The sequence below is a fragment of the Phragmites australis genome, chromosome 9 (genome assembly GCF_958298935.1).
Source record: "Phragmites australis chromosome 9, lpPhrAust1.1, whole genome shotgun sequence".
In the NCBI taxonomy this organism is placed as follows: domain Eukaryota; kingdom Viridiplantae; phylum Streptophyta; class Magnoliopsida; order Poales; family Poaceae; genus Phragmites; species Phragmites australis.
Window position 1 is genome coordinate 33,330,122 of NC_084929.1, and position 13,808 is coordinate 33,343,929.

Here is a 13,808-nt window from a genome sequence, read left to right on the forward strand (position 1 = left end):
CACAAGCCGATCTGGGAGGCGGCCCCCGCGGAATATGAGCGCCTTCGCTCGGTGCTGAACCGCATCGATGACCTGCGCCAGGCGGGGCTGACTTCGCTGATGGTGGTCGCCGACTACCTGCGCCGCCGTTTGGCCCCCTTGCGGGAGCGTGCCCGCTTTGCCTGGATGTACACTGGCTCGAGCGATCTGACGAGGACCTTCATTGGCCCGGACGGTGACCTCGACAAGGGGGCGCTGGTGACTCTGCTGAAGGTGGTGACCGGTGTCGACGACCTCGCCCAGGCGGTCCTGCCCCGAGAGGAGCTGGCGCTTTACGCCGACCCAGGCCGGGCGGCACTGCAGGCGTCCATGCCGGAGTTCGACGCCCAAGGTCTGGTGGACCGTTCGGGGCGCCGAAACCCCGGGACCATACAGATCCCCGGGGTGGATGACAACGGAGGGCGGGGCGCCATCACCGAAGGCAGCAGGCCGGCGGCCCGAGGAGACAAGGGGAAACGTCCCCGGGCATACGTCCCTCAGCCGTCTTCATCGTCGTCGTCGCCGTCACCTCCGCAATAACGGCCGGCGGTGGGCGGCGCGACGAAGTGTGGCCGCGGCAGCCAATCTTCAGGAGCAGAGTCCGGGACGGAGGCCAGAACTAGGGCGTGGTAGCCCGAGGGCCAGGGCCCGGCCGGCGGTGCAACGACTGGTGGCCGGACCGACCAGCCGCCGGAGACAGGCTCCGGGGCAGCCACTGGGGCCGGCCCACAACGGCCCGAGGGCCAGAGCCCTCCCCCGAAGAGGAGGAAGGCAGAGCCCGAACCGAAGCCGTAGAGCCCTGACTTCCGGATCCCGGAGTCTCGGTGGTGGTACCGCGGGCCGAAAGCCACGTAAGCTCCTTTTTTGTCTCAAGAACATCTGCCCGGATTTTGGCTTGATACTAACATTTTTTGTTTTCAGGCCGCCCAAGGACCCCGCAGGAGGCCAGAGGCAACCGGAGGAGCCGAGGCCAGCCCTTGCTCCTAGGCCGAGTGCGTCTGTCCTAGAACCGAGCGCGCCAGCGGACCCAGAGCCGAGGGCACCGGCCAGCCCTGAGCCAAGGGCCCCAGCTGGTCCCGAGCAGCAAGCGCCGACCGATCCTGCCCCGAGCCCTCCGAGAAAGGAGCGAGTGGCCGCAGGGGAGGTGGTCGTGACGAGGGCGGCGCCAGCGTGGCAGCCATCGGGGACCCCGAGCGCCTCTGCAGAGAGGGCTCGCAGGGGACCCTGTCCCCGGCCCCCTTCTGGCCAGGCCCCGAAACCCCTCCCGGAGGTGCTGGGAAGCGCCCGGGAGGTCATCGGGCGGCTCGAAGTGGCCGTGGCGGCAGAGCGGGCAGAACTCGAGAAGGAGCGCGTCACCCTGGTTGATGAGAGGGGCCAGCTGGAGGAGGCCCGTAAACTTTTGGAGACCCGTATCGCCTCGGCCCGCGCGTCTTACGAGAAGTCTATGTGCAAGGTGGCCAAGGAGTGGGAAGCGTTGGAGGAGACCCGCGACGAGGCCGTCGCTACGTAGGAGAAGGCCAACCGCATGGAGCGGTTCGCGACCGAGCGCGACCAGGCGTCCCAGAGGCGCGCTGCAGAGCTGCTTGCTCGGGAGCGGCTGCTGTTATCTCGGGAGGAGGCCGTGCGGTCTGCCCAGGCGGACTTGGCCCGCCAGAACGAAGAGCTCGAGCGTGGCCACATCGAAGTCCTCCACCGGGAGGAGGAGGTCGCGGTACGCGAGACCAACGTCGAAATAACGGCGTTGGCCCTTGATGCCCGGGAGGAGCAGATTGCGCAGTGCGAGGCGGATGCCGCCTCGTCATCGTCGGCTCTCACCGCCCAGGAGGAGCTGGTCGCCAAGCGAGAGGCCGACCTGGCCGCCTGAGAGTAGGCAGTCGAGGCCCGGGCCGAGCAGCTGCAGCGAGCTCAAGTCGAGATCCTGTCCGCGAGGGGCGTCCCGACCAGCGCAGCCGATGGCACCAGCCTCGAGGACCGACTGAAGAGCACAAAGGACTAGCTCGAGACCGTCATCGCCGAGTAGACTAACGTGAAGCTGATGATGCGGGGCATCCTCCAGCATGCATGGAACTCCGTGAAGGCGGCCGGGCTCGGGCGCGTGCACGTGGGCGAGCAGTCGCTGGATAAGGAGACGAGTGGCCACATCGCCCTCGGCTTTGTGGAGATCGCCTAGCGCCTTGAGGCTCTTCCAGACGCTGTGCAGGAGCTGGCATCCCGGGAGGGGCGTGCTCTGGCCCAAGCGGTGGCCGAGCACGTTCTCGCTTGCTATCGTAGCCGAGACCCCGCCTTCCCGCTAGAGCCTGTCCGGTAGGGCGTGGTCGGGGCTGAGGAAGCTGCCGCCCGGGAAGCCGTCCGCGCTGTCACCGGTGAGGTGGCGGCATGTTTTATGCTGGAGTCGGAACCGGAACCGAGCAGAGGCGGCAGCAGCGACGTGTCTTCACCTCCGCCGGAGCCTGCAGATAGTTAGGTTTTTTGTTTTTGGAATGTTGTAAATATGGGAGTGATCCCCTCCAGAACGGTTCCTTTGAAATATAATAGAATCCTTTCTTTGGGATCGAAACTCCACCGTGTTTGTCTTTATATGTTGTCTTTCTTTTTGCTTGATGTCCCGAGAGGCACTAGCCGGACAGAGCCCAGCCTTCTTCCCCCGAGAGTTAGGTTGCCCCAACCACTCATCGTACGAGTGGCGGGACCACCCGAGCGTCCAGCCCCTAAGCCCTCGCGAGTCTGCAGTAGCTGAGTCAAAGAGACACAGACACGATCTTCTTTGCTCAGGAGACAAATCCATCTGGCACGGTACACGCCACAACCAGTGAACACTTTCCACCCTGCGACCTCCCAAACAAGTAGGCCGGAGACGCGTGTGGGTGGAAATGCGACCAAGAGTCCCCACGGTTCAGTGGTGTCCGGGGTAGGACTGACCAGACCGAGCACCGACAGCCCACCCCTGGGGTCTAGGTGGTCCCGACCACTCTTTGCCCAAGCGGTTGGATTACTCGAGAACCCAGAGGCTCGGTAGTGCTCAGGGTATTGCCATGCCGGCCGGACACCACGACCACCATAAAGGACCTAGGTCAACCATTGCCGCTTGTACGGTACACCGACTACTGTTTATTTTTGTCGTTCCGGGAAAGCGAACACGTGGGCAAAATTTTGCGCGCGAGGAGACCGTCTCGCCGAACAGATTAGAATGCGAGGGTCCCGAGGGTAACTTCTTTACAAATGTTATTGCGTATGTATGAAAGAAAATTCATATAACTTTAGTTACTCACTGGACAGTTGTCAGCCTTTTGGCCGACCGATCCAGGAAAGGGTAGATGCCCTAAGCTCGGGGTGCCCAGAAACGTTGGTTCCCTTGTACAAAATGCCTAAGCCCCCATGACATCCTTTTGGCACCCGAGCACTGCAACCCGGTGACGGAACCAGGGGCTAGGCGGTCCCGACCACTCATGCTCGAGCGGTAGGATTACCCGAGGACTCCGTAGGTTCGAGCAACGCCCTGGGCACTGAGGCCCGTGCGGTCGGGCTGCTTGGTTCTTGATCATTGATCTGTAAACTTAGGAAGATAGGCAAAAAGTTCTTTGCTTGGTGCGCTCTGTTAGTGCGGTACTGATTATAGACTGCTCTCATTTTTTACCCGAGACCTCTCGAATACCCGGACCGGCGAAGTGTACAGACAGAGGCATAACCAAGAGGTCAAATGGTTCGGTGGTGCCTAGGACAGGACTGACCAGACCGAGCACCGACATCCCTCTCCTGGGGTCTAGGCGGTCCCGACCACTCTTTGCTCAAGCGGTAGAATTACCCGAGAACCCTAGAGGCTCGGTAGTGCTCGGGGTATTGCCTTGCAGCTGGACACCACAGCCTACCACAACAGACTTATATTTAGCAGCTACTACCTGCGCGCATACCGACTGGGATCCCTTTTTATCAGTGGGAAAAATGAGAGAGCGTGTTTTTCTCGCACAAATCGAGCATCTCACCAAGCAGATTAAACAAATGGATTCCAGAGAGGAAACATGGAATAAGTGTGTATATTGACAATTTGTACAGAAGTGCAAACTTACACGGTTGGTGGCAGCCCCCGGCCAACTTGGGCAGTGGGGAGACCCCTGGCCTAGTTGGCCTGAGCACAAACATGTCGCCTTATGGATAAAATTTACGCAGATACTCGATGTTCCACGCATTTAGGAGCGGCTGCCCGTCCTCTATGGCCAGCTGAAACGAGCCTTGTCGTGGGACACAGGTCACGATGAAGGGGCCTTCCCACATAGGGGAGAGTTTATTCTTTCCTTCGCGCGTTTGAGCTCGTCGGAGAACTAGATATCCAACTTTGAGTGACCAGGTCCGGATGTGACGCTGATGATAGCGCCGCAGGCTCTGCTGGTATCTGGCTGCTTGGACGGCGGCTCGTCGCCGACGTTCCTCCAAGTACTCGACGTCGTCGCGTCTTCGCTGTTCCTGTTCGCCTTCGGAGTAGGCATCCACCTGAGGGGAGCCGAGAGTGAGCTCGGAGGGGAGGACCGCCTCGGCGCCGTACACGAGGAAGAAAGGAGTCTCCCAGGTGGTGCGGCTTGGCGTGGTCCGGTTGGCCCATAACACAGCAGACAGCTCATCGATCCACCCTTTCCCATGCTTTGCCAGCACATCGTAGGTCCGGGTTTTGAGCCCCTTCAGTATCTTGGCATTCGCACGCTCGACCTGCCCATTGCTCCAAGGATGAGCGACAGAGATGAAGCAGAGCTTGATGCCGAGGTCTTCGCAGTAGTCCCCGAATATGGCACTTGTGAACTGGGTTCCATTGTCGGTGATGATCCTGTTCGGGACACCGAAGCGACTTATGATACCGCGGATGAATTGGATCACCGTGTTCTTGGTAACCTTGACAACTGGGACCGCCTCCGGCCACTTGGTAAACTAGTCGATGGCGACGTAGAGGTACTCATAACCCCCGATTGCTCGAGGGAATGGACCCAAGATGTCCAGCCCCCAAACCGCGAAGGGCCATGATAGGGGGATGGTATGAAGAGATTGAGCTGGCTGGTGAATCTGCTTTGCGTGGAACTGGCACGCCCTGCAGCGCTGAACCAACTCGGAAGCGTCCTGGAGGACTGTAGGCCAGTAGAAGCCTTGCCGAACGGCCTTCCCGACCAGCGTGCAGAATGATGCATGGCCACCGCACTCTCCATCATGGATCTCAGTGAGGAGCTTACCGCCTTTTGCCCTGGTGATGCATTTCAGGAGGACACCGTCCGTGCCGCGCCGGTAGAGATCCCCATCTACTATGGCATAGCGTTTGGACTGTCGTGCAATCCTCTCCGCAGAGGCATCATCCCCGGGAAGGATGTTTTCATTCAAGTACCCTCGGATCTCGTCGATCCACGAGGCATCTTGAGAACTACCGGCAAGCGCAGCGCACTCACTGGGCGGCGGCACCCTGTCGAGACCTCCCACTGAGGGTGCTGCCGGGGTTCCCCCAACTAGGCTCGAGGGCTCCCCTTCATCCTGGTCGGCAGGCAGGATGGATGGCCGTGTGAGCCTTTCTTCAAAGGCCCTGGCTGGGACGAGCGCCCGGGCAAAGGCCAGGCGGGAGAGGTCATTGGCCAGAGCGTTGTCGCGGCGAGGTATGTGCCGTAGCTCCAGGCCGTCAAAGTGCCTCTCTAGCCTCCTGACCTCCGCCACGTACGCTGCCAGCTGAGGATCCGCGCACTGGTATTCCTTGGATACTTGGTTGACCACCAGTTGGGAGTCTCCCTTTACCGGCAGGCGCCGGATCCCGAGACCCACCGCTGCTCGAAGGCCAGCGATGATGCCCTCATATTCTGCCATGTTGGTCACTCGGAAATGCAGTTGCACGATGTACTGGAGTACTTCACCCATTGGGGAGGTGAGAACCACTCCAGCCCCCGCGCCTTTCAGCGTGAGGGAACCGTCAAAGTGCATGACCCAGTACCCGGGCCCATCCAGCCTGGGGTATGCGGATAACTCTTCATTGTCAATGTCGGGGACTGGCGTCCACTCTGCCACGAAGTCGGACAGTGCCTGGCTTTTGATTGCCTGACGACTGACGAAGTGCAGATCGAATTCCGCCAGCTCCACTGCACACTTTACAATGCGCCCAGTGCCTTCTCGGTTCCGTAGTAGTGGCACAGCTTCCTGGAAGCGACGAGTACTGCATAGAGCATCTTCTAGGCTTAAGGGTATCTTGTATTGGCGTCTCGGAGGACTTCACTGACGAAGTACACCAGCCGCTGGGTCCGGTGGGCCCGGACAGTGGTCTCGCCCGAGGGCTTGTCACAGCCCCCGAGCTCGGTACATTGGTCGGGGACGACCGAGTTCTCGGGCTCGACTTCCTGGTCGGGAGGAGCCGAGATCTCGGGCTCGACTCCCTGGTCGGGAGGAGCCAAGATCTCGGGCCCGACTCCCTGGTCGGGAGGAGCCGTGGTCTCGGGCCTGACTCCCTGGTCGGGAGGAGCCGCGGTCTCGGGCCCGACTCCCTGGTCGGGAGGAGCCCTGAGACCCATAGACTGCTCGGGAGCGGCCGGGAGCTCGGACCCAGCATCTTGCCCCGAGCACTCATCACGCTCCACCACCAGTACCATGCTCACGACCCGAGGAGTGGCTGAGATGTAGAGCAATAAAGGATCGCCCTCTGAGGGGGCCACCAGTACGGGCGGTGAGGTGAGATACTTCTTTAATTTCTGGAAGGCTTGCTCGGCCTCCGGTGTCTAGTCAAAAACGACCGGTCTTCTTCAGCAGTTTGAAGAGGGGGAGCCCTCGCTCCCCAAGCTTGGAGATGAAGTGCCCCAGGGCCACCATGCAGCCAGCGAGATGCTGGACCTCCTTGAGACGGGCCGGGGGACGCATCTGCTCAATGGCCCAGATCTTCTCCGGATTGGCCTTGATTCCTCGGCTGGAAACCAAGAAATCGAGGAGCTTGCCCGCGGGTACCCCTGTCGGTGTATCATGAACCAGGGGTCCCTGAGTCCCGAGACCGGGCCGGCCATCCGCCACGCGTCACCATCCCGCGAGGTCCACCCTGCGAGATAAGAAGAAGCTAAGTCCCGGGAGAAGGTGCTCGGGGCCGCCGCCTCTGGTTCCCAAGCACCCCAGTTCCCTGATGATCCGCAGAGCCCAAGTACCGGGAAGGAAGTGCTCGGAAGGGTTCTCGCCTACCCCTGAGTACTGTAGTCCCCCGATGATCCAAACAGTTCGCGCAAGATCGTCCGACGACCCAAGGGGTCCCATCGTCGAGGTGTCAGCCAGTCAAAGGCCTAATACCGCATTTAATAGGCCCGCGCGGCCTGATATCCTGATATCCTGACATTCTCAGCTGCCCACGCCCTAGTGTCAGATCCTGCCATGCTCTGGCAGGGGGGCGTGGGTCCATTAAATGCACAGGTCCCGTCCCGTTTCACCCGGGTGCCTCGGAATAGCGTTGCCAAAATCGAAGCGCTTCGCCTGCCACCCTGCCCTGGCAGAAGAACAAGACAGGGTGGGCGCACCGGGCACCTCTGTGGCCGCCCGGTGAGCCCTCTTAATGGCGCCGGAGGACATCCGCAATGGCGGGTGGTCGGATGCACGCCGTATTTTTCCACCGCCCCTGTCACTTCGCCAAAACGGAATGATGACGCCTTTCTCCGTGGCGCCTTGACATTCGCGCCCCCTCTTTCCCATTCTGGATAAGTCGAGGTCGGCGCGCCTATAAAAGGAAGGAGAGCGAAGCCAAGAAACAAAAAAGCTAGACAGGACGAGATCAAGAGAGGAGACCGAAAAAACAAGCTCAAGCCAAGCTAGAACACGAGAGCCTCAAGCTCTCTGTAGACAGCTCACCCCTGTAACCAGATACATCCTTGAAGAATTCCCTTCAAGGAGAGGTATAACACTCACATAGGAGTAGGGTGTTACGCCCCTGCGCGGCCCGAACCTGTCTAAATCCTGGTGCACCCATCTTTCTTGCACTAGGTCGATCATCTCCCACCACCAGCTACTGCATTTATTTTTGTTCCCATTTATTTCCCAGACAAGCTCGTTCAGGATCATCCCCCCGGCCGAATCTTTAAAAAGGGGTCTCTCGGGATCCCTGCGACAGGAGTTCATCCTCCGACAACCCCGAAGACACACTTCTCGGGGTTGAGCTTCAGGCGTGTAGTGCGGAGACTATTGAAAGTCTAGGCTAAGTCCTCCAGCAGAGTGGCGTGGTCTCGGGATTTGACCATGAGGTCATCGACATAAGCTTCGATGTTGCAGCCAACCTGCGAATCAAGGGTAATGCGCACGACCCGCTGGAATGAAGATCCAGCGTTGCGCAAACCAAAAGGTATTGACACGTAACAATAGGTCCCCACCGGGGTAGTAAAAGATGTTTTTTCTTCGTCCTGTTTGGCCATGCGGATTTGGTGATAACCTAAATTTGCATCTAAAAAACGCAAAAGATCGCATCCCGTAGTGGAATCTACGATCTGATCTATGCGAGGTAAAGGAAAAGGATCTTTTGGACAAGCCTTGTTTAGGTCGGTGTAATCGACACACATCCGCAGCTTGCCATTGGCCTTTGGGATGACGACTGGGTTTGCCAGCCACTCCGGGTGGAGGACATCTCGAATGAAGCCGGCGTCGAGGAGCTTGCTGACTTGCTCCCGGATGAACTCCTGGCGCTCGGGCGCCTGCCGCCGGACCTTCTGCCTCACCGGCCGTGCGTCTGGTCGCACAGCAAGGTGGTGCTCGATCACCTCCCTAGGGATCCTGGGCATATCGGATGGCTGTCATGCAAACACGTCGACGTTAGCCCGGAGGAAGGCGACAAGCGCGCTTTCCTATTTGTCGCCCAGGTCACCGCCGATCCGGACGACCTGGGATGAGTCTTCGCCCACCACGACCTCCTTTGTAGGGACGGAGGCGTCGGCGGTGAGTCGGGGTTTGGAGGAAGAGGGTCCCGGGCCCCCTGGGTGTCCTTCGACCTTAGCCCGAGCAGAGACCAAGGCCGAGTAGAGTTGCTCAGCGCAGGAAACGGCGCTTCCGGTCTCGCCGGGCACGGAGATGGGTTCAGCAGGGCCTGGCATCTTAACCGTGAGGTAAGCATAGTGCGTCACCACCATGAACCGGGCGAGCGCCGGGCGCCCGAGGATAGCGTTGTAGGGGAGAGGGACTTCCGCGACATCGAAGATGACGTTCTCCGTCCGGAAGTTGTCCTGGCTCCCGAAAGTGACGGGCAGCTCGACCTGCCCAAGGGGCAATGTATGCCCCAGTGTCACCCCGTAGAAGGGGAGCGACGGCTTTAGGCGCCCTGAAGGCACCTGCAGCTTCTTGAAGGCCTCCTGGGACAGGAGGTTTAAGCCTGCACCCCCGTCGATCAGCACCCGGCTGACCTTCACATTGCAGATGGTGGGGGACACCACGAGAGGTAGTCGCCCCCCCCCCTGCAGTACTCGCGGGGTGGTCCGCCAGACTGAAGGTGATCAGAGTGTTCGACAACTTCAGGGGCCTTGCGGCCGCAGCGCCCGGGGTCGCCGAGCACACCTCACGCCGCATGTTTTTGACGCAGCGTCGAGAGGAGGGCGTGTATGCGCCTCCGTCGATGAAGGCGACGGTGTGCTCGGGCTCTTGGATCCTGAGCTCTTGGTTCTCGGGGGCGGCTTTGTCTTCGCCACCCCTACGGCGTTTCTCGCGCTCCTTCTGGCGCCGCTCGATGAGTCCTTTGACGATAAGCCTCGAGCCTAGAGCCTAGAGACGATATCTCCAGACCGCGCTGGATGACGCGCGATGGGACTCGTCGCATTAAATGCCCACATGCCCCCCTGACGGGAGTTGGCAGGGATTGACAACAGGCGTGGCGGGAGTGGTTGGAAGTGACAGGCCGCGCTCCCTCTTAAATGCAGCATCGGGCCTCTCACCAATTGACACCTCACCGCTGAGCCCTTGCGGGGTCCACCGGCAAGGGGCTTCTCAAGTCCTCGGGGAACTCTGGGCGCTCGGGGACTGCTATTCATAGCCCCGAGCGCCCTCTCTCGGATATGTCACTTCTTGGTCCTCGGGGAACTCGGGTACTCGGGGACCACTGTTCATGGCACCGAGCGCCCTCTCCCGGAACTGCCTGCTCGGGTCCTCGGGGAACTCGGGTGCTCAGGGACCACTGTTCATGGCTCCGAGCACCCTCTCCCGGAACTATGTCTGCTCGGGTCCTCGGGGAACTCGGGTCCTCGGGGACCACTATTCATGGCCCCAAGCACCCTCTCCCGGTACTTGGTCTTCTCGGACCTCGGGGAAAAAATCCCCGAGGGAGGGCGCCACGTGGCACTCTGCTGTCCTGGTCTCGGGACTCGGGGACCCCCGGTTCCTATGTCACTGACACCCATGCAAACCAATGGTCATCTTGATCTCAATAGAGAAGGAAAAAGCGTGGATCAAAAGGTATATCGCTCCATGATAGGTTCTTTACTTTATCTTTGTGCATCTAGGCCCGATATCATGCTTAGTGTGTGTATGTGTGCAAGATTTCAAGCCGCTCCAAAAGAGTGCCAGTTAATAGCCGTTAAGAGGATTCTTCGATATTTAGTTCATACACCTTACCATGGCTTATGGTATCCTAAAGGGTCATCCTTCGACCTTATCGGCTATTCGGATTCCGACTATGCTGGGTGCAAAGTAGATAGAAAAAGCACTTCGGGGACTTGCCAAATCTTGGGTAGGTCCTTAGTGTCTTGGTCGTCCAAGAAACAAAACTCCGTAGTCCTATCCACCGTCGAAGCCGAGTATGTTGCCGCGGGAGCTTGTTGTGCTCAACTCCTATGGATGAGGCAAACGCTAAGAGATTATGGTCATAACACATCCAAAATTCCACTTTTATGTGATAATGAGAGTGCCATCAAAATAGCCAACAATCCCGTACAACACTCAAGAACCAAACACATAGACATGTGAGAACCGAAAGACAACTAGCCGATATCCTCACTAAGCCACTAGACGAGCAAAGGTTTTGTGAGTTGAGAAGTGAATTAAATATCCTAGATTCTCGAAACGTGGCTTGAACTGTTGCATACATTTGTTTTTTGTAGAGTTGTAGCTTTCTTAGCTAGGAGTTTGCAAAAACTGCATTTTTGAGTGATTTTTCAAAATTATTTGGTTCTTTGATCTTTTGATCATAATTTGCAACTTGTGATCATAGTTATGTAATGATGCTTGTTGGCTGATCACAATTAGCAAATTTGTCTTTTATGTCCAACGGCCTTTTCCCAAAAAATTCCTCCTCAAATTTCAGCTTCACTCTATTCTGTAACAGTTCTAGGTGCCGGAATGTCCGGTGTTGACCGGAGTATCCGGACCTGACATTCTTCATTTTTCAGCTGATTCCTATCCAGGTTCCAGTTACCGGAAAGTCCGGTCTTCACCGGAGTCTCCGGTAAAGTATCAGGACAGGAGTCTCCGGTCTTCACCGGAGTCTCCGGGGTCTCCAGATTTTTATATACCCCTCTGCCCGAACAATTGCTTAAACCCATCTATTCTCAACTCCTCTCTCCCCAACTTAGTCTCTCCGGAGATTTTTGAAGAACAACCAAGGAGTTTCAAGTTTCTCATCGTTTCTCACTTGGATTCAAGGCCGGAATCTCCAGACATCTCTATTCATCAAATCTCCGGAGTGTTTTTGCTCCAAAAGGTACTTTTTCCCAAAATTTCCTGATCTCTCAATGCCCTCCTCTAGGATCGATTTCCCTTTGTAGAATAGCTCCATATACTTCTTAGAACTTGTTCCTATACCAGATTCAACTCTTGTTGGCTAAATCTCCCAAAACCCTAGGTTTTGGGGATTTTCTCGGGCTGACCGTTTTTTAGCAGCAGCCTTTTCATCAATATATCTTCGCATCCTCCTAATTCCCTCTATCTCTCTCAGGTAGTTGGTCATGGCCGGAGATCATTTTGTGAAGGGTCACACTTTCGAGCGGAAGAAGAAACAGAAAAGCGATCCACGTGCTCAAGAGCCTAGAGCACCGGCTCATTCAGAGGATAGCGGGAGTGGACAAGCGAGCGGTGAAAGAGTTCGCAAAGTGGCCACCGAAAGGGGGATTCACATCGAAGAAGAGACCTTTGCTGGAGAATCACAAAGAGACAATGTTACTCTTTGTAGGACCAAGAGTCAAGCGATGAGGGGCCGCGACAGTGGCCGTGGAAAGGGTTTAGCTCCAGTAACAGCAGGAAGGGGAAGAAGTGGGATGCCTTCTCGAGAAGAGAGATGCAAAGGCATCGCTATGGAAAATAGTTCTGAGTTCGATGCAGCTGAACAAGAGGATGAGGAAGAATAAGAGGCAGATGATGTGATTGGACCTTTGAAACTCCACAGACCCCTAAGGACAGCTTCAATCTTTGATACTCCGAAGCAAACAGTGAATTACATGAAGCACGTGTCCAGGGTAATCACTGAGAGGATGAACAACCCTTTTGACTACGAAAAAAATGTCACGGATTACCGCTTCTGGAATGACTTCCAAGCAGACTTCTATGAGACAGTGATCCTATCAAAGAAGAAGCCAATCACACACATGCAGTGGATTGATTGGAACTACATGGCACAGAAAAATGACCCTGTGTTTAATGAAGTCATAGCTGCATGTGAGAGCAAGAAGGTAAAGAATATAATGGCATTCAAATATGATTGGTGCGAAGAAGTCATCGCACAATTCTATGCCACAGTTTGGTTCGATGGATCGAAGAATCCATTCATGCATTGGAAGACCGAGGGAGTTCAATACAAGGTGAGCTTCAGAGGCTTTGCTCATCATTTCCGTTTTGATACTCGAGATACACATAAGGATCAAATTCATAACAAGCATCAACTTACCTTGGAAGAGCTCGGGTTCATGTATCTTAATGACGGAAGAGTCAAATTTGGAAAACTCACTGGAATGAGGCCATTCTACAGATGCTTGAACTCTTTGTTTCGACTCACATTGGCACCAAAGAGCGGGGATGCGACTACAGTGCAGAGCATCTCAAGGAATCTCCTCGCTACCATGTCCAACGATCATGCTCCTTTCAGTGTGGCTTATTTTCTTTGGGAAGAAATTGTGTTCACATCAAAATCACCCATCAAGAGTTGTGGATACGCTCCATATATCATGTCTATCATCGAGCGAGTATCAAGAAGACTTTTGTGAAGGAGATAAAACATGAACCTTATCGGATGAGGCCTCTAAACATCCGAGCTCCCTCTCCCTCGCCATCTCCTCCTCATGTTCCACCGAGCTCAAGGAAGATTGCCTCGAGACGTGCTCCTCCTCGAGGGTCATCTTTTATAAAGAGTGCTCTCAAAACTGTTTTTAATGTGTGCACTCATAATGCGACATAGATCAAGGAGCAGAGTGTTCGTCTGAAGAAAATGGAGAAACGTCAAAAGGCAATGTATGCCTCTATGAACCTTCAGCCACCTTGCTCACCTATCGCTTCAGATGAAGCGGAAAGTGCACCCATTGAATTTGAAAATTCATGGGCTTGGTATGATGAAGCCCAAGCAGCTACCGAGAGTTCTCAAGCCCAACCTCATGATGACTCCTCCGAAGCCGTTCCTGCAGCGAGCTCCTCTCCTGGCGGCAACAATGATGGAAGTGAGGATGATGACGACGACGACGACGATGAAGACAGCAACGAATAGTTTCTTTCTCTTTTTGGTGCTTGATGCCAAAGGGGGAGAGAGAGATCAGATTCTTAGCTTCCTTAGTTTCTTTCTTTTCTAGCTTTGGACTCTCTTTATTTCATCGCTGTTGGACATTGGGACTATCTTGTGTGTGTAATGAACTATGTGC

General features: G+C 56.4%; 1 protein-coding gene across 1 annotated transcript; it reads left to right on the forward strand.

Moving 5' to 3' along the window:
- Positions 1 to 99: 99 nt before the first annotated feature.
- Positions 100 to 1,528, forward strand: LOC133928173 (uncharacterized). The gene is made up of 2 exons (XM_062374419.1): positions 100 to 551; positions 940 to 1,528. The coding sequence occupies exons 1-2, from the start codon at positions 100 to 102 to the stop codon at positions 1,526 to 1,528; spliced, it is 1,041 nt and encodes a 346-aa protein (XP_062230403.1).
- Positions 1,529 to 13,808: the final 12,280 nt, after the last annotated feature.

Coding starts and splice junctions, on each gene's coding strand:
- LOC133928173 (XM_062374419.1), top strand. CDS start 100: ATGGTGGTCGCCGACTACCTGCGCCGCCGTTTGGCCCCCTTGCGGGAG. Junction 552..939: donor TCGTCGTCGCCGTCACCTCC/GCAATAACGGCC, acceptor TTTTGTTTTCAG/GCCGCCCAAGGACCCCGCAG.